Source organism: Cavia porcellus, unplaced genomic scaffold (assembly GCF_034190915.1).
Source record: "Cavia porcellus strain 051 isolate PalLab524CR breed Dunkin Hartley unplaced genomic scaffold, mCavPor4.1 scaffold_15, whole genome shotgun sequence".
Taxonomy (NCBI): Eukaryota; Metazoa; Chordata; class Mammalia; order Rodentia; family Caviidae; genus Cavia; species Cavia porcellus.
The window spans coordinates 58,937,472-58,963,281 of record NW_026947498.1 but is presented as its reverse complement, the minus strand read 5'-3'; the positions used below and the strand labels follow the sequence as shown (position 1 = coordinate 58,963,281).

Genomic DNA, 25,810 nt, shown 5'->3' with positions numbered 1-25,810 from the left:
TGAAGTTGAGCTGAAGAAACCAGTCCAGAGTCATTTTAATCAGCAAGCAATAGATTGCTAGAATTTATATTATAATGCTACAAAATAAGCCTCGGGTTTTTCAGGTCTCTTCCTCAGAGTATTTGTTCCTATCCTCTCTGTATTATAGGGAAAACCAAGTCATAACAAGACAGCGAAACAATTTCCTAGATAAACATGCAATGGATAAGACTTATAAAACTATAATATAAATGATCTTCCGTAGCTACTATGTTTTCTCTTGTTATTTTCAATAGATTTGTCGACAACACTGGCTTATTATAGTTAAACATACTATCACCTATTTTTATAAAAACTTATCTTTGACTGCATTGTAGTATTTGAGAGCTGTTACTGATTCATACCAGTATGGATATCCTTTACATCTTGTCATGCTCAGAGTAGTTTCCTCTACTTTTAGGGTTGATTCTAACACGCATACCGATTTCAAATAGGATCAGTCAGGGCCAACCAATAGTCTTATGATTCAGATACAATTAAGATCAGTCATAGTAAGACAATGTAAGTAATACAGGATTTCAGCCTAAGTCAATAGGAAAGTAAGGATAGTTACCATGGTATAACCTGCTATTTTTGGTTCTAGAGGTCTGTGTCCTCAAATCTGATATGAGCGGACAGACCAGAACAAATTTAATTCAATCTAAATATGGCACTAGGTCTACTGTGTCTTTTAAATCGTTATACACCATTAGCAATGACCTCTGCTTTTTTTTTTTTTTAAATATAGTTTCAGAGCTGTCTCTACTAAAGACTAGCTTACTGTCTCTGCCTCATGTCTGCTACTCCACTTTTCTGCTATAATTTGTCCACCTTATTCCCTCATTCCACTGTCTGCCCCGTTCACTGAGTCCTCTCTGCCACTGTTGCTGGAATCCTGGTATCTCTTCCTCTCTTTCTCTGTAATGTCCTTCAGCGCTCTCTGTAGGGTTGGATTGGTGGCCACGAACTCCCACAGTTCCTCCTTGTCTTGAAAGTATCTTATTTCTTCATTAATTTTTAGAGAGAGTTTTGACGGATATATGAACTTAGGTTGCATATTTTTTTCCTTCAGGACTTGGAATATTTCTCCCCACTCCCTTCTTGACTTAAGAGTTTGTGTTGATAAGTCTGCTGTTATTTTGATAGATTTCCCGTTATAGGTAACCTGCATCTTTTCTCTGGCTGCTTTTAATATTCTGTTTTTTTGGTGGATTTCTGGGATCTCGATTATTATATGCCTCGATTATTATATCGCTCGATCCCCTAGCTCGCCGCCATTTTCAGACCCCCATCATATATTTTTTTAAAAAAAACCTTTAACATGGTGTTAATGATGAACTGTCTAAAAAATTTTATTTATGTGAGGTTCAATAACTGGTAAGATAAATGAATGACAATTTAAAAATGGCCTAGTGTTCATTTCTGGGAAGAAATTATGAGGAGAGGAACTAAAGAAAACTCTGAGTAAAATGTTACTACCTTGGTTTAGGAAGTGCATGTAAGAGTGCATATGTATATACAAATTCAATAAGCTGTACACTTACGGTTTCTGCACTTTGTCAGGTATGTTTTATGCCCGTGAAATGCTCCTTTTTAAGTGAATGGCTATATTATGTCTGTTACTCTTTTAAGGGTTGTGGAAGAACAAATAAGATATGGTTTGGGGTTTTTTTTTTTTTTTGCTTTATCACTGACATTTCCTGCTTATGGTTAATTAACCAAAATGTACAGAATGGAGATAAAGATAAAGATAAGCAAAATGACATTCAACCTTGTTGGAATAAGAGTCAACAAGAGGACCTAGCAGAAGAGATTCACTCCATTCATTGACTATTTACAGTGGACTTGTTTAAGTGGAAAATCACTCCAAATGTATACCTTGGTGAGAACTTTGGCTGTGAGGTTACTGATTTCCATCATTATCTTTATGCCTGGTAAGTCTGACATTCTGATATCTTTAGAAGAAAATGCATCTATCTTTCAATAGTAATGAGGATGCTCTTGAGTTACTCATAAGACATTTTAGATTTGTGCTACAGGCACAAACCTAGTTTATATCTTGTATATTTTGTCTTTTATCTTTTGTGTCCCCTGAAATTATTATAGCTAAAGGTGTTTCTAATGGTTGTCTTTTAACCTTAATGCTGGAAATAAAATTATTTTTCTCAGCACTATTACACTATTACAGCACTAGTGTTTTAGGTCTGAGGATATACTTAATATATATATATATACTTAATGCTTCTTTCCTTCAGGTCAAAAGACTTCTTTAGTATTTCTTCTAAGGCAAATCCAGTGATAATATATTCTGTCAGATTTTTTTGTACAAGAAAGTATTTCTCCTCCATTTTGAAGCATAGCACTTCTGGCTATGGTGTTCTTGATGGGCAGTTGTCTTCTTTCACATTCTAAAATACACTGTGCTAATCCTTTCTGGCCTGCATGACAGAAGAATGTACTGACAGTCTCATGGAAGGTTTCCAGTGTGTAACAACTCATTTCCATCATAGCTTTTAATATTCTCTCTTTAGCTTTTAACACTTTGATTACACTGTAGTCTTGATGTAGGTCTCTTTGGATTCATAGTAGGACGTGTCAATTTAGTTTTCTGGATGTAGATTTCTCCTTTTCCTCCCCTGACCTGAGATATTTGTCATTATGTCTTTTAGTATGTCTTCTCTCTTTCTTCCCATACATTACACAAATAATTCATACATATTCTCTTTGATAGTGTCCTGTAATTTCCTTAGAGTTTCTTTAATCTTTCCATCCTATTTTATAGTTGCCCCTCAGATTGGATGATTTCCCATGGTTTGTCTTCCTGTCTGCTTGTCATTTTGATCTAACATATTTTTGAACACTACCATTTAGTTTTTGAGTTCAGTTATTACAATTCTCAACTAGGTGATTTCTGCTTATGGAATATTTTTTATCTCCTTGTGACATTGATCAGTTCTTGTACTGCTCTCCTTAGCGTGGTTTGCAACTTTGTCTTTTAAAATTCCCTGTCAGGTAAATTATATTAAAAAAATATGTCTCCAACAGATATTCACCATTCATGAATCTTTAAATCAGTAAGACCTGACTGGTACATACCTTGCTAGGAATGCTAGGGTTTGACTGATAGAAAAAGTCAGAAATATTTAAAATAAAATGACAGAAATAAATTCCATGCACTGTGAGACCTCCTTGAACTACATATATTTTGGATAGATTTTATTTTTCAGAAGTGTTTTAGTTCGTAGTAAAATTGAATGGAAAGTACAGAAAATTCTGATGGAACTGTTGAGTTCACCCAGGCACTGCTTCCCCTGCTGTGGACATCCTGTAACTCAGTGTTACGTTTGCTACAGTCACTGCACCCATGTGGACTCATGATTCTCACCTGAAGCCCAGAGTTTCCATTAGGGTTAACTCTTGGTGCGGTAAACTCTATGGCTTTGGACAAGTATATGAAGACATGTCTCCATTCTCCCGCTATCATACAAAGATATCTCACTGCTATAAAATTCCACTGTGCTTTAACTTTTTATGATTTTATTTCTGAAAGACTTTGAGGAAAAACAGTGACTTCACTATTTGAGTATTTAAAAATTAACTTCACTTATTGTTTTCTAAATATTTTCTAGATTCAGGTACTTCATGTATGGATGAAAAACAGATTATACAGAATAATTCATCCCCTCTTGCAGAAGGTAATACACTTTCACAATTAGTGGCCTGCACCAAAGGGATGGAGGGTTTAACTTAGAAACAGTCAGTGATGACCTGGCTGAAGTCCAGCTGATGACTGCAGAATATGGTGATCTGAGTGCTGGGGTAAAAGGGACAAAATTCACAGTTGAACAGTTTTGGAATATATGTGTGGCTAAACACACAGGAAGAGAAACTTATCTAAAAGCGGTTTGATAGTATCACAGTAAGTTTTTAATAAAGTTCTTTTTTTCATTTTAATGAAGAAAATAAAAACAACAGTACAAAATTTCAAAACAATATTTTGGAGAGTAACTATTGCTAGTACATTGAATATTGTAATAAAGTAGTCGCTCATATTAAAAGATATAGATGTGAAAAATTGATCAAACCATACAGGCACAAACCTTACTTTTCAATGAACTAATAGTTTAACTATTACACTATTTTGTGGGTGTGTCTCTATTTTTTTCTTTCCCTTTTGTCTTTTCTCCTTTCCCCCATCCCAGTTTCTCTTTTCTTTTGAAGTTTCCTCCCATTTCATAATCCTATCGTGCACTTTCTTTTTTTATTTAAAGAGAAAAAAACCAAAACATTAAAAGGGTACAAGTAATACAGAATTTCAAGAGAAAAAAATATACAGTAAGAAATAACTAGTTTAATAGATTACATATTGTCATCTTAGAAACAATTGTCCAAATTACAAAATTAAAGCATACACTTGAATAACTATTTGTAAGAAGACAAACTGTAATCATCAACTAGTGATTTCTTACTGTTTATTTTTCTTTGAAAGTATGTATTATTTCTACCCACTTTCTGTTTTTTTTAGTCTTTCTTTAAATTCAGTTTTAAAAAGAATACACTACAGTACCCAGTGCTGATCATGCAGTGTCATGAAGTGAAATCCAGCAATACTATTATTCTTTGTCCAAAATGATTTTAACCTTCTTTAGTTTGTTTAATATAAACCTAAATGAAGATATGGATAACTGCATGTATGTTTAAATGTATTGGATTGACAACCATGTTACTAAGTTTTTGTTGGACAGTTGAACAGAACTTTTTGCAGTCTCTCTGTTTGAATTCCCACTTTACATGTTCCATTTTTGTACCTTGAACAACTATTTGTAAAACGACAACATCAACTAGTGATTTCTTACTCTTTTTTTTCTCTGAATGTATGTACTATTTCTACCTATTTTCTTTTTGTTTAATCTTTCTTTAAATAAAAAAAATTAAAGCAAACAAAGTGGACGTTCATATAGTGAGATTGCAGACAGTTCTCTTCAATGATCCAATAAAAACTCAGTAATATGGTTTTCTATCCTACACACTTAAATATACAGGCAGTTATATCCTTTAGATCACTTTCTTTTCCTCTCTTTTTTACAATAACAATTAAACTTTTTGGTTTTTATTACTCGCACAGTTTTAATAAAACCAAATGTGACAAAACAAAACAGAGTCAGTTAGAGCAGAAGGATGGACATAGTATATGATGCAAAAATAGAATACCAGGTCATCAAAAATGATTATCATTGTGCCTCTTGCTATCTTGAAAAGAGTTGCCTGTATCATCAGCTATAATAGAATTGAACAAAACAGTACAGAACAAGACCAATGAAACTTACACTGGAGACCTTATAGGAGCTCAAAAGAAGATAATAGTCAAACCGTCATGGGCATCATAGTAAATCTTACTGCCTTCAAAGTGGTTGCCTATACCCTCAAACTTGATACTATCAAACAAAACAGAATACAGTAAAATCAGACAGAACAAGATGGGGAGAGCAATACTGGGGTTCAAACCAGGTTAACAGAAAAACAAAAACTTACTGTAATATATCCTGCTATTTTTAAATTTAGTTTCCCCTTAATTAAAAAATAAGAAAAAATAAATTAATTTTTAAAAAAGTGGGAGATTGAGATAAAAGAGGATATAGTAACCGAACAACACAGGTCAGAACCGAACAATTTAAGCATCATTGTGTTTCACCAACAGAAAACCTGACATAATAGTAGTCACCATAGTGTTTCTTTCCTTGAATTATTTGAGTATAACTTCGTATACTATAGCATCAAACATATCAAGACAGTGTGAAGCCATTCAAGAGAATGTAACAATTACAGGGTATTTAGAACAAGCTAACAGAAAATGAACAATGTTTTCTATATTATCTCTTTGCCTATAAAAATTTTGTTTATACTATCATGTATAGTAAAATATAATAAGATACAACACGTTAAAACCCATGGAAACCGACGAACAACTGCTTGATGGAACTTCAAGACAAGATGATATTAAATCAGCACTAGCTATTATGATGTCTTGTTTTCTTTAAAATTGCTATTTGTACTGTCACAGACAATAAAATCGAACAACCCAGATTAAAGCCACTCCAAATAATGAGTAAAACATTATATGGCTTCAAACCAATATGACTGGGAATCATGATTACCACATTCTTTTATGTATTCTTATCATTTCTTACACTAGGGCAACTGTTTGGTATTAATACATGTGAGTTTAATTTGTCTCACTTATGAGTATGGTCTCAAGCTGCGTCCATTTATTTATAAATATCTCAATGTGATCATTCTTTATAGCTGAGTAGTACTCCATTGTATAAAATACCACAACATTTTTTGGTGCATTTTCTATCTTACTTACTTTTCACCATCTTATACTAGGAAGACAATATGATTTTTACACATATGAGTCTGATTTATTTCAGTTATGTATGGTCTCAAGTTGCATCCTTTTACCTGCAAAAGTCTTAAGTTTATCCTTTATAGCTGAATAGTACTCCACTGTATAAAATGCCCCATCTTTTTTATCCATTCGTCAAGATTTGGCTATTACAAATTGTGCTATTATAAACAAGGGTGCACATATATTACTATGATGTGATGTTTATAATTCTCATGGGAAAATACATGGAAGAGAAATAGCAACATTGAATGGGACCTCTAATCCTAGTTTTCTAAGGAATCTTCACTGATTTCCATAGTGGCTGCACGAGTCTACACTCCCACTAACAATGGAGAACGGTTTCTTTTTCTCCACAGCCCCTATCACCAGCTGCAATTGTGTCTTCAAGATCTGAAGTTCTATCCTCTCTTTCATTCTATGTGTTGTCTATACTAATACATTTCTTTTTATGAAAAAATTGCAATGGCAAATAAATCTGTTCTTTTCTTTTTAATTTTTTAAAGAGAGAAACAGTAATAACAATGTACAGAATTTGAAAAAAGATAATAGAAAATTAAAAATGGTTAATGTATTGCATATTGTTACATTCAAATTAATTGTTCAGGTTACAACATATAGGTATGCAAGATAATCAAACAACCTAAGTGCGAGCCATTCTTTTCAATGACCTAAAAGAAATTAGCAGAACAATTATCTTGGCTACTGTGTATATACATGTGTATATAATTTTTTCCTCTTCTTCTTTTCTCCTCACATCCCAGTTGTTTTTCTTCCCTTGTTTTTATATTTATGCAACATGCTGCTGTCTCACCAGAAAAAAAAAAAAACAACATTTCTAAGCATCATCAACTTTCATTTTCACGGGATACCTAAACTGACAAAATTGCTTGTTATTTCAAGATCTGTTGACATCATTTATTCTCTTAACATTTTGAATTTCAACTTGAATACCATATTAGTTAATTTCAATGAAAGTACCACATACTTTCCAAACTAATTTTTGGCAGCAAAGACACTTTGGTGGAGAGGCATTTAGTTTTGATGTTACTGATTTTTTTGCATATATTACAAACTCAGGTGGATTTAATCACACAACTATTGCATTTGCTTTTCTGAAAGGCTTAATTCTTGTGATAAATCCAATATTCCCACCATCAAAATATTAGATTTTAGAATATTTAATTTAGAATTCACTTTCTTATCAATTTCAAAATATCAAAATACCTCCCAATTTCAATATATTTTTAACACATGTTGATTCCATTGTAATGATAATATAGAACAAAATGCTTCCTATTTGAGTTTCATTTGCATTTATAGTATACATTATGTATATCTTATGAATATTTATCTTTATATAAATCTACTATTCTGATACGATCAACAGCTAAGCAATGTCTAAACACAGATTCACACTACGTGTTATAGATAAATGTCAACGTAAAAGATCTTTCTGAAGCTTGTTTTTTCCCATTTCTTCTTTTTGTGTGGCGTGTGGTATGTGTATGTGTGTCCAGCTAACTTTAGGCTGTCTGTAGAGATGGGCTCGACGACGGTGCTCTGTTGCCCTGATGTCCTACTGACAAACGTGCTGCTAACAACGTGGAAAATCACCCTCAGAGGTCAGCCCTTATGCACAAAATCCTATGATAAGGAAGAAAATCAGACCTCTGACAACTGCACTGATGAGAGGATAACGTGGGCCTTCAGACCTGACCTGAGTCCTCACCTTCAGATTAATGGAGCGGCTGTCACACATGATGGAATTTACATCTGTGAAATGGTAAACTCTACTGGGAATTTCCAACATGAATTTCAACTCCAAGTGCTAGGTAAGGGGCATCATAAATTGTGAAGCATCACATCGTCATATTGGTGACTGAGACAAATTCTCTAAATTTCAACTCTGATCTGGAGGCTGAAGCATAGTTTTCCTCACATCCCCGCAGTGCGCCCTGAAGCAAACATCTTTCTCAACAAGAATAAAACCGTGGTGTGCCAGGCAGTGGCAGGCAAGCCGGCTGCACAGATCTCCTGGATTCCACCAGGGCACTGCCAGAAGGAAGAAACGACCAGCTACAGCAACCGCACAGTGACGGTCAGGAGCAGCTGCAGCTACTCAGGGAACGTGTCCACCGTGACCTGCTTGGTCTCGCATTTGACTGGGAACTGGAGTCTGTCTGAATCTCTGAGTCCTGGTTAGTAATTCTGTTAGTTTTTTGTTTGATTTTCCTCCATTCTTTCATTGGATTTAGAACTGTGCAGAGAAATTTCTTTCAAAGACTTTATCTCCATTTTATCTTCCCTCCCTTTCCAAAATAGATAATGTCTAAAAGAATATTACAGAACATTTTTGTAAAAAGCCACATTGTAGAATGCAGATTATTCCATTTATATTGATTTCTTCTATACTAGTATTAGATTGACTTAAGTAGTGTGTTCTAACAGGATACTCATAGTTTAAATTGAAGTGTAAAGTATCACTTCAAACAAGTACTTATGGTTTCATGAGAAGGAGTAAGTTACTCAAAAATGCCTTCATAGAGTTTAGTCTGGGATGATTTTCTCCTTTATGCTCTTCTCATCAAATTTCTTACAATAACATCTGATATTTATTTTCTTCATTGTGGTCTTCTATCGTACTCCCATTTCTTGTCATCTAAAAATATTACAGTATTACTTTAATCAATACAGTATACATAAAGTCAATTTGTTACATATGACCCTAAGTGAAAAACACAGGTCTAACACTGCTTTACCAAGCCCTCTTTTCTGTCTTCATTTAATGCACCAGAGCCAAGTACTTTCAAATCTTTAAGTGTTTTTTGTGATAATTAACTCCATTTTTTTAATCCACATGCTTATATGGCTGTTTCTTGTTTATCACACTGACATTATAGTCACTTCCCCCTAGAGTGGACAAACTGTCAGCATTCCCTTATTCCTACCCCACCCTTCTATCAGTTGTAGCAGCTTTTAGTAATTACATTAAGTTGAATTTGCAAATAGGATTCTTAAATCAATCAGTACATGCTTTCTCTTTTTTACTCTTTTCCATATCCTTTATGCTGGCATTACTTTTTAAAACTTCCAAAGTATGTACTTACTGCTAGGTAATGTGAAGCTTATACACAAAACTGAAGAACTATTAATGCTTTCCACAGATCACATTTAGGTAACTGATCACTTCTATTTTTTTCTGAATGATTTCCCTTCTTGAGTTTTTCATGCTCATGGGTGAATCAATCCTGACTGGTCACTTGACCTGGTGTGTAGTTATTGGCCTGGATGGTCTCTTTGCCTTAATTCTCTGCTTGATTCTGTACATATTTAACCTGAGTTTCTCCTACCTTCTACCATTTGTTTGCTGTAATCTCTCTCTTTGATATATTTTCTTTGGTATGAACATTTTTCTCTTTTTTCCTTTTCTTCCTTTCCTCTTTCTCCCAGCATATTTTTTTGCCTTTTGAATAGTTTTTTCCAGCTCACAGTATCTGTCATACATTTTCTACCTTATTTACTCTTTCAGTTTCTCACACAGGGAGACAATGTGATGTTTACATATGTGAGTCTGATTTACTTCACTTATGAATATAGTCTCAAATTGCAGCCATTTACCTATAAAAGTCTCAATTTATCTTCCTTATGGCTCAGTAGTGCTCCATTATATAAAAATACCACATCTCTTTAATCCACTCCTTGCTTGATGAGTTCTTTTCAAGATTTAGCTATCATAAATCGTGCTGCTATAAAAGTTGGTGCACATATATCACTGTGATATGATGTTTTCAGTTTATCTAGGAAGATTCCCAGAAGGGGAATAGCTCGGTCACTGGGACCTCCAATTCTAGTTTTATGAAGATTTTCCATATTGATTTCCACAGAGTTTACAACAGTCTGAACTCCCATCAACTGTGGAGAAAAGTTCCTTTTCTGCATAACTTCTCCAGCATTTGTTATTGGTTGATTTCTTGATGACAGCCATTCTGACTGTGGTGAGAGGGAATCTCAGTGTTGTTTTAATTTGCATCTCTTCAATAACCAATGATGCAAAAGCTTTTATGTATTTATTTACCATTTTTATTTCTTCATCCGAGAAGTATTTGTTCATCTAGATGTGTTTTAATGAAGACTTTCAAAGCTATGAACAGTGTTTTTGTCATTTCCGTTGACTCCTGCATTTTCTTTGACTCCAGTCAGTCTTAAGTTGTTCTTCTTTGCATTATCATGCAGTTGTTAGGTTATTTTTTCATGTCCTTGCTATTTTTCAGAGATTTTTTTGTTTGATTATTGGCTACATTTGTTTCTTTTAGATCCAATAGACTAACTTCACTTTCATTATTACAGTTTGCAAACTTTCAATGGCACTTTTAATTTCTATTTGAATCTGTTTAATGTATTATATTTGTGTTTCTATGTTGAGTATTTATGATTTCCATTATTATTGTACTCCTCTATTTTTAAAATCTATGTCCACTGTAGATTTATTGAGAAAGTCCTTCATTATGACTGTTACCTCTTTTTTTAACCTGTGAGATTGTTTTGATGTCCTGTATATTCTTGTGTATATGTTATTTTTTTCTTCTACTATTTCTTTTACTGTCCTTCCAGTAAATTCAAGTGGATGGCTTCTGATTTCCTCTATCTCATTGTCTCCTGGATTTGTCCTTGGTGGGCTGGAAGTCTGGGATGGCATTCTGTTTCTGCTTCTTGTTATTTTATATTTTTCAATTTTAATTTGTTTCTGAGGTTGTTTGCATTTTTCGTATGTTAGGTAGCTTTATAACTGGCATGGAAGCTTCCCTAGGCAATGACTATTCCCCTGAGGTGTCTTCTAGATGTAGCTTTCTATTGGTCTTTGTCTCAGGATCTTATCTTCCCACTTTATTAGAGATGTTGTCTTGCTGTTTGGCTCAGCATCCAGTCCTTTGGTATTAGGCTGTGGGCATGATTGTCACCCCAGATTATCCCAGTGTTATTGTTGCAGAAAAACCGATTTCAAACTAAATGGAAGACCCTTTGCCCTGAGAAATCTAGATGTCAACTTTATTGACTTTATGCCAGCAGACTAAAGGACTATCACTGAATCCAAATCACCAGCAACAAGCTAGTTTAGAGTTTAGCTTAAATACAGTTTGAAAGCAGGCGTCATGTTATTGCATGATTGGTTACATGAATTGTGTTAAGTCACATATTGTTCTATTTACTTAAAAGGAATTGTTTACCATAATGGAAGAACATCCTGGGGATGAGGAAAAGGGATTCAAGCAGTGCAAGAAAAGTTAAAACTATCCTTAACTACGCCATTTTTTTCCAAACTAAGTTCTTAAAGCTTGATGGGAACAACATACGTTGTTTTAACTAAGGACAGTACAAGCTGGACATAGTCAAATTGACCTAGCACATTATCACAAGCAAAGCAGTTGGATTCAGTCAATGCTGACTGAATTTAGCATGGTGCTTACATGGCAAGCAGCAAAAGGATAGGCAGAGGCCACTATTTGATTTTTAACTGTCACATGTCTATAAGCTTGCTATTTTATAACTGTGCCTTTGCTATTTGTATTTGTGCCTTTACATTATCAGTTAAAGGTGTTCATCATACTTGAATGTTAGCATTGAAGTGACCCAGGGGCTGTCTGCTGCTGGAATCTGAGCCCCAAAGCACTTGGAGATACAATGATGGTCCTACCTTCTAGCTGCTACTCCTTGACTGGGTTCGAGGCTCTATAGCTCTGGTTCATTCACAGCCAGTGAGTGTGTGGTGGGTCACTTGGGAAAGTGTCTCGTGTTCTTACTGTTGCTTCTGACTGCACAAGACTCTCCCAGTCTAGTTCAGGTCTCTGTCTTCCAGCGAGGAGCAAAGTTGCTTGCTGACTCCTCACCTATCAGGTCAGCTACACAGCTACTCTAGCCACATGACTTGGTCTCTGGTCTGTGTCAGTGAGCTATTTCTCTGGTAGCAGAGAATTCTGTTTTTTTTTTTTTTTTTTTTTTCTGCTCTGTCAGGTCCTCCTTTAGTTTAGAATCCCTTTGATTTCTTTCCCAGTTTTTGTTTCCAGACTCTGCAATTTGTTCTGCAGAAGCCGAGCAGTTGTCCCTCAGCACTGTGCCACTTTTAATACCCCCCTTGAACTAAGTGTCTATTGGCACTTATATTAATTGGCATTCATGTATGAACTTCTGCCATCCTGTTACACTATGAGGCCAGATTTTTAGACTACTGGAGCCAGAAGACCTGTAGTCCAAATCCCACAAGTGCAGGGATTTCCTCTGTTCTATATATAGCCAATGAGAAAAGGCTCATTGGTTTGAAAATTCCAAAACAATGTTGTTGACGTTTTTTGGGAATAAAACTAAACATTTACAAATAAAATACTGAGAAATCCAAGATTTATAAACAGATTCAAGGACTGGGCAGAAGCTTCCTCTGCCTCCCCATCCCTTCCCTCTGTGTCCCTTCAGCCACATTCATAGGACACCAAGAGCACAGTTTAGAAACCACTTGCCAAGCTGACAGTTGCTTTGTTGACTTGTGCAAGTAAGTTGAGTGTTTACTGTGGCCAGCAGTTTATAGGTAATTACATTTGCTGCCATGCATTCATTTTCGTTTCATTGCCTTAGAAGAAAAGTAAACAGAATTATGTTTCCAACTATCTTCTTTATGATAAGCTACTTATTTCTCGTGCTAGAGGTGAGAACACCCTTTGTTCTTACTGTAACAATGGGGTGTGAGTTTCACATCTCTCATACAGGAATTCACCATTCATAAACCTTAAAGCAGCAAGACCTGACTGAGATGACGCCTTGCTGGAAACACTAGGGTCTGAGTGATAGAACAGTTCAGAAGTGTTTAAAATAAAATGGCAAAAATGAATTTCATGTACTATGAGACCTCTTTGAATCACATATTTTTGGTTTTTTAATAGATCTTATTTTTTAGAAGAGCTTTACATTCACAGCAAAATTGAGCGGAAAGTACAGAAAATTCTCATCGAAGCTTTGACCTCACCGGGCACCACATCCCCTGCTGTGGACAACCTCACTGTTGTTATATTTACAACAGTCACTGAACCCACGTGCACTCATGATCCGCACACAAAGTCTATAGTTTCGATTAGCGTTATGTCTTGGTGAGGTAGATTCTCTTTGAGTTTGGGCAAGTGTGTAAATACATGTATCCACCCTCATGGTATCACACAAATGCTATCACTTCTATAAAAGTCCTCGTGCAGCACCTTTTTATTCAAACATGACTTAGGGTAATTCTTCTTCAAACTTTTGTTTAGGTTGTTCACTTGTTTTGAACCATTTTCTCTTCTCTTCTAACCACCTATTTAAAGCAGACGAGTGTACTTCACTCAAATCTCACTTTCCCCCAACTCCAACTAGAGCTGATTAATCTTTCTATTTCCTTTTTTCTTCAACCCTTTCTTTTCTTTTTTTTATTTAAAGAGAAAATCAAAACTAAATGAAGCAAAACAGTAAAAGGCTAGAAGTAATACAGAATTTCAAGAGAAAAAATATACAGTAAGAATTCACCAGTTAATAGATCACATATTGTCATCTTAGAAACAGTTGTCCAGATTAAAAAATTAAAGCATACAAAGTGGACATTAATACAGTGAGATTGCAGTCAGTTCGGTTCAATGATCCAAGAAAAACTCAGCAATCTGGATCTCTAGCCTACACATTTAAATATACTTGCAGTTATATCCTTTAGATCACTTTCCTTCCTCTCTTTTTTACGCTAACAATCACACATTTTGGTTTCCATTACTCCCACAGTTCTTATAACTTTTTCTTTGAAGAGGAAAAGAAAAAAGATTTTTAAAAAGCCAAAAAAAAAAAAAAAACCCAAAAAACAAAACAAAACAAATCAAGACGGACCAAAGAAAAACCCAATGTGACAAAGCAAACAGAGTCAGTTAGAACAGGAGGATGGACATAGTAAATAATGAAAAAAAAAAAAGATTACTAGGTGATCAACAATGGTTACCATTATGTCTCTTGTTATCCTAAAAAGGGTTGCCTATATCAGCTGGAATAAAAGAATTGAACAAAACAGTACAGAAGACCAATAAAACCCACATTGGAGAGCTTACAGGACTTCCAAAGAAGATAATAGTCAAACAATAACGGGCGTCATAGAATATCTGGTTGCCTTCCAAATGGTTGCCTATACCCTCAAACTTGATACTATTAAGCAAAACAGAATATAATAAAATCAGTCAGAGCAAGATGTGGAGAACAATACAGGGATTCATATCAGGTTAATAGGAAAAAAAAGTTACTATAATCTATTGCACTATTTTTAACTTAGTTTTCCCTTAGTTAAGAGATACTAAGAAATAAATTAATTTTTAAAAAAAGAAAAGAAAAAGGTGGGATTGAGATAAAAAAGAACATATCAATAGAACAATACTGGTCAGAACCGAAAAATTTAAGCATCATTGTGTTTCACCACCAGATAGCCTGACATTAATAGTAGTTACCATAGTGACTCTTTCCTTGAAATATTTGAGTCTAACTTCGTATACTATAGCATCAAACTTAACAAGACAGTGTGAAACCGTTCAAGAGAATGAAATTATTGCAGGGTATTTAGAACCAGCTAGCAGAAACTGAACATCAATTTCTATATTATCTCTTTGTCTATAAAAAATTTGCTTATACTATTGCATACATTAAGATATAATAAGATACAACATGTTAGAACCAATGGAAACAAATGAACAACAACTTGATGGGGCTTCAAAACAGGATGATATTAAATCAGCACTAGCTATTATGCTCTTATTCTCTTCAAAATAGTTATTTGTAGTATCACAGACAATAAAATAAAACAACCCAGATTAAAACCATTCCCATGACATTATATGGCTTCAAACCAGTGTGACTGGGAATCATGATTACCATGTACTTTCATGTATTCTTATCGTTTCTTACACTAGGGAAACTATTCGGTATTTATACATGTGAGTTTGATTTATTTCACTTATGAGTATGGTCTCAAGCTGTGTCCATTTATTTATAAATATCTCAATGTGATCATTCTTTATAGCTGAGTAGTACTCCATTGTATAAAAATACCACAACTTTTTTATCCATTCCTCAGTTGATGGACACTTAGGTTGTTTCTAAGATCTGGCTATTACAAATTGTGCTGCTATAAACATGGGTGCACATCTATCACCATGGTATGATGCTTTCAGTTCTTCTGGGGATATGCCTAGAAGTGGAATAGCTGAGTCAAAAGCTTCCAGTCCCAGCTTTCTGAGAAATCTCCAGACTGACCTCCACAATGGTTGCACCAGTCTACACTCCCACCAACAGTGCAGGAGAGTTCCATTTTCCCCACAGCCTGTCCAGCATTTGTTGTTGTTAGTTTTCTTGATCTTGGCCATTCATTCAGGATTGAGATGAAATCTCAGTGTGGTTTTAATTTGCATTTCTCTAATGACTAGTGATGCTGAACATTTTTTCATATATTTATTTGCCATTTGTATTTCTTCATCTGAAAATTGTTTATTCACCTCAGATTCCCATTTTTGGATGCGGTCCTTGAATTTTGGGGGTCTGATTTTTAAAAATTCTTTGTATGTTTTAGACAGAAGTCCTTTGTCTGAGGGGCAGTTCACTAGGATTTGTTCCCAGCTTGTGGCTTTCCTTTTCATTATGTTAGAGATTTCTTTCGATGTGCAGAAACTTTTTAATAAGATGTGATCCCAGTTATTGACTCTGGGAAGTATTTCCTGTGCGGTTTGAGTCTTGTTCATGAATTTTCTACCTACCCCTATGTCTTCAAGGTTTTTTCCCAATTTGTCTTCCAATAGATTTAGTGTTTCTGTTTTAATATTTAGATCTTTGATCCATTTAGATTTTATTTTAGTATATGGTTACAAGCATGGGTCTAGTTTTAGTTTTCGGCATAGGGAGAGCCAGTTTTTCCAACACCATTTATTAAAGAGACTGTCATTCTTCTAGTGAACATGTTTGGCCCCTTCATCAAAGATAAGGTGGATGAGTGTGTTTGCAGTTGTGGTTGTATCTTCTAATCTATTCCACTGATCTTTGGCTCTGTTTTGATTCCAGTACCATGTTGATTTTACTACAGTTGCTTTGTAGTATAACTTCAAGTCAGGGATTATGATGCCTCCTGTCTTGCCTTTGCTGCTTAGAGCTGTCCTTGGTGTTCTAGGTCTCTTCTCACTCCAAATGAATTTTAGGATTGATTTCTCGAGATCTATGAGGTATGTTGATGGTATTTTTATTGGGATTGCATTGAATCTGTATAACAGTTTTGGAAGAATGGCCCTTTTCACAATATCTATTCTTCCTATCCATGAGCAAGGGATGTCTTTCCATTTTCTGAGATCATCTTCAATTTCATTTTACAGTGCATTATAATTTTCCCTGTATAGGTCTTTCACTTCTTTCGTGAGAGTAATTCGTAAATATTTCATTTTTTTGGATGCTAGTGTGAAGGGTGTGGCTTCTCTTATTTCTCTCTCTGTGATTTTGTTGTTAGTGTATAAGAATGCTATTGATTTTTGAGTATTGATTTTGTATCCAGCCACATTGCTGAATTCATTTATTATATCTAAGAGTCTTTCAATGGAGTTTTGGGGGTCTTCTATGTAGAGTATCACATCATCTGCAAATAGTGATAATTTAACTTCTTATTTTCCCATCTTTACACCTTTTATTTCTCTTTCATGTCTAATTGCTCTGGCTAGTATTTCCCGTACTATATTAAATAGGAGTGGTGACAGGGGACATCCTTGTCTTGTGCCTGATTTTAAAGTAAAGGCCTTCAATTTTTGGGCATTTAGTATGATACTGGCTGTTGGTTTGTCATAGATGGCCTTTATTATGTTGAGGTAAAGACCATCTATTCCAATTTTCTGCAAGGTTCTTGTCATAAATGAATGTTGTACCTTATCAAAAGCTCTTTCTGCATCTATAGAAATGATCATGTGATTCTTACTTTTGACTCTATTGATATGGGGATTACATTTATTGATTTACGTATATTGAACCATCCCAGCATACCTGGGATGAATCCCACTTGGTCATGGTGTATAATCTTTTTGATGACTTGCTGCATCCTATTTGCCAATATTTTATTGAAGATCTTTGTATCTGTGTTCATTAGGGAGATTGGCCTGTAGTTCTCTTTTTCAGTTGGGTCTTTCTCAGGTTTTGGTACTAGAGTAATATTTGCTTCCATGAATGACTTGGGAAGGATTGCTTCCCTTTCAATTTCATTGAAGAGTTTGAGGAGCGTTGGCATTAGGTCCTCTTTGTATTTCTTGTAGAATTCTGCAGTGAATCCATCTGGGCCTGGGCTCTTCTTTGTAAGTAATGACTTAATTACATTTTTTATTTCATTAATAGAAATTGGGTTATTCAGCAGTTTTATATCTTCTTGACCTAGCTTTGGTACTTCATATGCTTCTAGAAATCTGTCTATTTCTTCTGCGCTATCAAATCTTTGAGAGTAGAGGTTTTTGATATAAGTGTTGATGATCTCGTGTATTTCTATTGGGTCTGTAGTGATTTCACCTTTTTCATTCCTTATTGCATGAATTTGAGCTTTTTCTTCCCTTTTTATAAAATAAGGTTGGCTAGGGGCTTATCAATTTTATTTATTCTTTCAAAGAACCAACTCTTTAATTCATTGATTCTTTGTATTGTTTTCTTAGTCTCTATTGCACTGATTTCTGCTCTGATTTTTATTATTTCCTCTCTTCTTTTGGCTTTGGGCTTGACTTGCTCTTCTTTTTCTAGCTGTTTGAGGTGTAGCATCAAGTTATTTATTTGTATTTGTTCTATTTTCCTGATGTGGGAAATCAGTGCAATAAATTTTCCTCTAAGGACAGCTTTCATTGCATCCCACAGATTCCAGTATGTTGTATTTGTGTTTTCATTTGTTTGTGGATATTGTTTAATTTCTTCTTTAATTTCCTCTGTGACCCACTGATTATGCAAGAATGTGTTATTCAGTTTCCATGTGTTTGTGGGATTTTTGCAGTATCTTTTATCATAATTACTAATTTCATAGTGCCATGATCTGATAACATGCAGGGGATGATTTCAACTCTTTTGCATTTCTTTAAATATGTTCTGTGAGTTAATATATGATCTATTTTAGAGAATGACCCATGTACTGCTGAGAAGAATGTGTATTCTGTTTGTGTTGCACGGAATACTCTGTATATGTCTATCAATTCCATTTGTTCACAGGTGTGATTCAGTTGTTTTATTTCTTTGCTGATTTTCTGTCTTGTTGATCTGTCCATTGGTGTCAATGGTGTGTTAAAATCTCCTGTTATAATTGTATTACTGCTAATTTGGTTTTTCATTTCTGATATTACTTATTTTATATAACTGGGTGCTCTGGAATTTAGTTCATATATATTTAAGATAGTTATCTCTTCCTCTTGAAGTTTTCCCTAACCAGTATGTAGTGACCTGCTTTATCTCTTCTGATCATTATTGGTTTGAAATTCACATTGTCTGCAAACAGAATAGCTACCCCCACTTTTTTTGGGTTCCTGTTGCATGAAGTATTGTTTTCCATCCTTTGACTTTCAGTCTGTGAGTATCCTTTTGGATTAGATGGGTTTCTTATAGACAGCATATGGTTGGATTTTGTTTCTTGATCCATTCTGCCAGTCTATTTCTTTTATTTAGTGCATTGAGACCATTTATGTTAATGGTTATAACTGTTATATATTGGTTTATTGCTGACATGTTATATTTCTGCTGTTGCATCTTTATCTTTCTGTTCTATTTAATTGTCTGCTTTGTTAAGTGGTTTTTTCTTAAGTGTATCTAAACTGTCTTTCAGTATTCTTTGCGGATTGGCTTGGTGATTATGAATTTCTTCAGCTGTTCTTTGTTGTGGAAGTATCTTGTTTTTCCATCAATTTTGAAGGACAGTTTTGCAGGGTACATCAGTCTAGGTTGGAAATCATTTTCCTTTAGGGCCTGAAATACTTCACTCCACGCTCTTCTTATCTTTATTTTTTGCGTTGAGAAGTCTACTGTGATTCTGATAGGTTTTCCTTTATAGGCGATCTGTCTTTTCTCTCTGACAGCTTTTAATATTCTATTCTTTTGTTTGATTTCTGGAATGATGATTATTATATGTCTGGGTATAGTTTTATTTTGGTTATGGCTATTTGGAGTTCTATATGCCTCATTGATCCTGATATCAGTTTCCAATTTCATGTTTGGGAAGTTTTCAGCAATTATTTCTCTAAATATCCTCTTGACATCCTTTATATTGTCTCCTTCTTTTTCATTTATCCCTATCAACCTTATGTTGTTTTTCTTTGCGTCATCTTGCAGGTGTTGAATTGTTATTTCTTGATTTCTTGTTATTTTTAAAAGATCTTTCCTTTCCTGTTCACTGGCTGCAATCTTGTCTTCGAGGTCCAAAATTCTATTTTCGCATTCATTGAGGTGGTTTTTACAACTATCAATGGAGTTTTTGATTTCCTGTATATCTCTTTGCATCTGTTTTATATATTCTGTTTGTTTCTTATATTGTTCATCCAGAGATTCTATCTTTTTGTTTAGTTCCTCCAATTTTTTAGCTGTGTCTTCTTTAGATATGTTCAGCATCTCTTCATTTCTTTTATTATTTCTTCTTTTACCTGATAGATTATTTCTAGTTTGAATTCATTTAAAGCTTCCTGGAGTAGCTTCTTTATTTTGGTTACTATTGTTTCAGGTATTTCAGGTATATGGCATGTATTTTCTTCTATGTTCATGGCTCCTAGGCTTTCTTGGGATGGGTTGGATGTTTGAGATTGCATTTTGGGCTTTTGTTTTGTCATTTTCCTATATTACTGTGTTTCAAATGTTGTTCCAGAGTTTCCCCTGGTCGTGTTGTAAATTGACTCTTATGTCCAGGGCTCTTGGGACTCCTCTGGTGGTAGCTCCCTCCTTGAGCAGCGGGGGCCCTGGATTAAAAGAGGCTTTCCAGGCTTCTCTCAGGTAGACCTAAAGCCTCCTCAATTTGCTGCCCCTTCTGGTAGCAAAGCTCCCCTGAGGGATAGAAGGCCACCTGGTGTGGTCCAGGCAATCCCAAACCTGTTAAGCCCAGTCTAGTGTGGCTGCAAGCCCAGTGGGCCCCCAACCCGCAAGAGCAAGGATCTCATACTCTCCCAGGGATTGGATGTTGTGTAGTCATCCAGCTCCTTGGATGGCAAAACTCTCCAGGCTTATAGAAGGTTCCCTTATGGCCTAAGTAGGCATCCAACCTCCTCAGCAGGACTGCTCCTTCCTCCAGGCAGTGGCAGTAGCACTGGTGCTCTCCAGATCAAAAGAAGGTCACAGGTGAGGTCAGAGCAGGTTTCAGCGGCTTGGCCCAGCTCCCTCCTTCCGGCCAGCAGCTGTGGTGTGCTCCTTGGCCAGAGGAGGCAGCAGGCAGACGAGGCAGCAGGCGGGGCTAGACCCTCACCTTGTGGCCTGCAGCAGTGGCAGTGTCTTCAACCCTTTCTTTAACAAGTATTCATTATGTGTTCTCTAATCATGACGCACATTAGCACTGTTTCAGGTCTGTAACTTTTATAGGGATTTGATGTCTATCTAAGGACTCTGAGGTTTTGAGGACTGTTATCCTGTTGTCATCTTTTGTCTGTCAGCATCTCAGAGATTGTCTGACACCCTTCCAGTTTAGTTTTTGGGCTCTGAGCAAGTTATTTAATGCATACCTCCCCTTGGCTGCCACATTCATAGAGGAAAAGATTTTAGAATGATTGTCCTAATTTGTGTGATTCTAAAACAACTTGGGGAGTCGCTTAATGGTGGAACAAAATGAAATTTAAAAGATATAAAATACTTTGTTAGAGGGATTTTATAGCCACTCAGTGACAAAATTAGTTTGCTGTATGTAGAAAGTATTATCAATCAGGCCTAAACTATTAAGAATAATGCCTCTTCAAAAGACTACAATGTGAATGGGAAAGTTTTCTTCTTTATTACAAAATTGAAAAAATGCGTTACGTACATTTACTTTTTTTCAGAAAATATTTGTTGAAAATTTACCAAATGTAAAATAGACATAGTTCCTAAACTGCCATGAAGTTATGATACATTAGTAATATTTGAGTGATAATTTGTGATTTTGATAATCTGTGAACTGTGATGAATATTTTCAAATGCTGTTTTAAACTATGATTTTAATTTATTACTTAAAAGAATACTTGAAGTGACTTTTTATCGTGGTTTATATTTAAAGGTATTATTACAGCCTCAGAATTACTGATCATTCCGTTCGTGAAATTCTCTGTCTTAGTGGTTGTTCTGGTCATTGTGGGATTTGCTTTCTCCGGGAAGATAAATGCTTGCAGGTAGGAATAAAAGACTAAAATGATAATATTCATTAGAAAATATCATTGTGAGACATTAGTCCACCATGTTCTGGGTACAGCTGGACCAGCTTCACTGCACACTCTGCTTTCTTTAATATTAGACTTCGTGAATAACCCAGAAGTGCCCACAGACCTGGGACAAGAGCTCCTACTTCGTTGTGATTTTGACTCAGGAGGTTCCTAGGCGAGCCCCCTCCTTCAGATGCAGTGGGAGAAATGAAGCTATAGGGGTTTCTCAATTGTTTATGTGCAATTATTTTCTTCTGAGGGCTTGTGCTGATTTCTGCTGAATTATATATATGTTTCCTAGAGAATGAAAAAAAGCTGAAAGTCAATTAGGCTCTATAAGACATGACAAGAAAGCAGCAATTTGCAGTAAAACTTTCATGTTTAAAGTTTAGCTTAAATGTTATCATCACTATTTAGACCCTAGAGTTTATGAGAATCCTTGTAATAGTTGGCAAAACCTGTTTCAGTGCCTTAGCACACAGTGAATACAACACGCAAATGCTTGAGTCTTGCCACCACAAAGGCCCAGGATGATTTATCTGTTGTCCCCTTGCCCTTTGTGAGCTCTTACTAACAAAAGTGAAACCACTTTGCTTCTCAGCTTAAAGAGGAAAGTGCTTCAGCAACAAAAAGCCTAACAGTGCTGGCTAGTTTTTCTATGTCCCTCAGGTAACCACTATATTGCTTATTTGAATAATTCAAATTTCATTTATTATAGGGATGTTCAAAGGTATTTCTTGGTTTCTCTTGCAAAATATGACCATTGGTTTTTGAAAATGAGTTGCAAACATAAATCTTGTGAGATGTTTTCAGAAAATCTCCTTAAGGTGAAGGAATATCACAACAACGGGTTGTACTCTACTCATCTGCATGTTATGGTCTAGTTTGGCTCCTGTTTAAAGGTAATGAACTAAATCTAACTTTTCTCTTATTCCCAGGGGTGATGAGTGAAGCTCCAGCAGCCAACTTGCAACCATGACTAACACTGAGAACGATAGCTCCTCAATAAGACGGAGAAAAAGAAAGCTGGAAGGATCCAGAGCCTGATAACCATGGAGTTTCCCTACCAACCCTAGACTATGTACTTATTGGCTTTGTGTGAGGGAGAATAAACTGTTTTGTCCATGTCACTGCTGCTTTAGATTTCTTTCTACATATAACTGACCATAATCCTAATTGGTACAAATGTCTAGTTGGTATTTGAAGGTTTGCTGTCAATAGTGCAACAACAGGTTGTGCTCTCTTTATCTGCATGTTATGGTCTATTTTTGCTCCTGTTTTAAGGTAATGAAGTAGACCTAACCTCAGAAGCTAGGCATCGTATGTATAACAGCTATCCCTATAATAATTACAGAAGAATTTTTGTTCATTTAAATTCAAGGGAAGCTGTGGGCTTGTGATAGGAAAGCACTTGGGAATCTGGGGGTGTGCAAAGATCATCCAGTAGCCTACCGGCTAATCCCTAGACTTATAAGGACATGTGTGCATTGCAAGATTAGGAAGATGAAGATACAGCTGTGGGCTCTTAGAGAGGATATGAGTAGGAAAAAGAAGAACTGAGATCTATTACACTTTATCATACTAAGTCTCCTCTCTGCCCTCCTCTTTGGTTACTGAGATTGAACCCAGGGCCTTGCTCCTGCTAGGCAATTGCTCTGCCACTGAACTACATCCTCAGCCCTTTTCAGTTTTGAGACAGAGTCTCATTGAGTCTCCTAGGCTGAGCTGGAACTTGAGTTCCTCTTGCCTCAACCTTCCTACATAGCAGTGGTTACAATTGTGAGTCTCCTCAACTAATTTAACTATTTTCTCACCGAATGAACTCCATTCATTTGTTGGTGAGATTTATGCAAATTCATGATATAAGAGGGTTTCTAGATGACATTAAACTGGGAGAATAAAACAGCTACAGTTATTCTCTTCTAACCCTTATCTTTTTATCCGTATCTTAAGATGGAAGAAAAAACCAATTGTTATTATATTTTGAACACATGTATGCATACATATATATGTGCATAAGAAATCAATTATGTCTCAAACTGAGGAAAATTGGGAACAACTTTCATTAAAACACATTTGAGAACCACTAGATGGTGCTTCAACTTAATTCTTTTAGTATTTTAAAGCCAGTTAAAATCTACTTGTGGTTAACAGGCAGAGAAATCCTGTATTTTTTCTATAATTTTTCCATATAACTACTCTACCATTTACCAATTCTTTTGGTTTTCCTGGTTTGTTTTGGAGCAATTACACATGTAAAAGGGAAATAGTTTAGTTTAAAATTAAGAAGAAAAATAATTTCAGTTCCTAAACTTGTACTGCGCTTTTCACTTAATTTTGGTAGAAAATATTTACCAAATGAGATAGCTTCACTTCAGGGAGAGGGAAATGTAAGAATGTCTTCATGGCTAAACCAAGATTAATACTTGTTTCTCAAACTGGAGAAATGAAATCACCTGATTATTAAGAAGCAAATTGCTGTGTCAGTGGCTTCAGATTCTTTTGAATTACAGCTCTAAGTATCTGTGCTTTCCTACTTCTTGGGCCCTCCCCCATCATATGTTAGAGGCAAACATGGCATTCTAAAGCTGGAAGGAAGTTACAGATAAGTAAGTTTAACTTCCTCATTTCAAAAAGAGGAAACTGAGGTTCTCAGACCTCAGTGGTCATTGTTGTGATCAAGAAACCAGATGGCCTACTTTACTTCTGAGAGGAAGGCAGTCACTAGAAGTTGGTGTCAGGCAAAAGGACCTTCAGAGGATGGAGACTAACAATCTCTTCCTTGGGCTCTACTGAGGACCAGGAGCCCTGTAGTCTCCTCTTATCTGATTGGTCCAGGCCTCATGATGATTCTTTATTCAATTTCTGTGAAAGAAACTAATGATGCTCAAGTTGATGATGCCTGTTTCTGGAGCTTAAGTCAACTAAAATTAAGACATGTCTGGTGAGAGAGGAGGCCTGAGCAAAACTGGGGCTTTCTGAAAAAGGCAGATGTGGAGAAAGTGTGTATAGTCTTGTTGAAGGAGATTATAATCGTCAATTTGAGGTTTATAAAATGAAAGAACTTTTTCAGTGGACAGGGGAGGAAAGAAAGGCCGATCAAGAAGAGAAGACAACCTGGGCGAAAGCAGAGAGGTGTGTCAGGGTGAGTTCCTCTCAGGCCATGGGGGAAATCATATCGTCTCTCCACACAAGTCTTAAATCTCGGAAAGTCATCTGGGCATAGAAGAAGATAGTTATTCTGTTAGGAATGCCAGGAGGGTTTTTCAGATCCAGCAAATCTTGATGGATTTATCATGTTCTCTGGAGAGAATGTCCAAATCTCATGACTGATTCACCCAACAGAGACTTGAGAACTGAACAAGGGGCCAAGAACATTGATTTACACGTGGCAGGGAGTGTGGGAGAGCAAGCAGGCCTGAGGGATGATGGGGGGCTCACTTTCCAAGCTTGATGAAGCTGAAAAAATTGAGATGCTTCTTATTCTAGTTTACCCCCAGGAAATAGGAAAAAAACTCTTGCTTAGTCCAATTGAAGAAAGAGCTCAAAGATAATGTTTAGGTTCATAAGTGACCTTCTGAAAATTTTTTATTACACCTGCATTCAAATTCCTCTCATGCACAGAAGTATATAGAAAAAAAATTTCAAGTAGGTTCTTCATCAAGACTTCTCTCCTGTGTGAGACACATGGCCCACACATGTGCACCACAAAGATCCCATTTCCACTGTTCTTATCCTCTCATCAGCCCTCACACATTGAGAAGAGAGCTTCTTGAGGCGCAGCACTCTTCAGGGAGGAAACAAATGAATATCTAGCAGGCAGAGGGGAGGATCATAGAGTGAGTCAAGAGAAATTGCAGCTTGAACCAGAAAAAGTGAAAAAACATACACAAGATTGTTTTCAGTAAAAGTAAAATATAACATAATGTACTAAAACAAGAGGAACTGTAAAGTTTAAGTAAATGTTATGACTTACAGAAAAAGA

General features: G+C 35.7%; 1 protein-coding gene across 1 annotated transcript; it reads left to right on the top strand.

Moving 5' to 3' along the window:
- The first annotated feature begins 1,888 nt into the window (after window positions 1–1,888).
- Window positions 1,889–13,564, top strand: LOC100734995 (cell surface glycoprotein CD200 receptor 2-like). Its single transcript, XM_013151707.1, has 5 exons — window positions 1,889–1,952; window positions 3,648–3,713; window positions 7,945–8,259; window positions 8,377–8,625; window positions 13,371–13,564. The coding sequence occupies exons 1-5, from the start codon at window positions 1,889–1,891 to the stop codon at window positions 13,562–13,564; spliced, it is 888 nt and encodes a 295-aa protein (XP_013007161.1).
- The last annotated feature ends 12,246 nt before the right edge of the window (window positions 13,565–25,810 follow it).

Bases quoted from the DNA above. Each gene is read 5' to 3' on its own strand.
- LOC100734995 (XM_013151707.1), top strand. From the start codon at position 1,889: ATGTATACCTTGGTGAGAACTTTGGCTGTGAGGTTACTGATTTCCATC. The intron at 1,953-3,647 runs GTAAGTCTGACA...AATATTTTCTAG, and splicing joins CATCATTATCTTTATGCCTG to ATTCAGGTACTTCATGTATG. The intron at 8,626-13,370 runs GTTAGTAATTCT...CTTATTTTTTAG, and splicing joins GTCTGAATCTCTGAGTCCTG to AAGAGCTTTACATTCACAGC.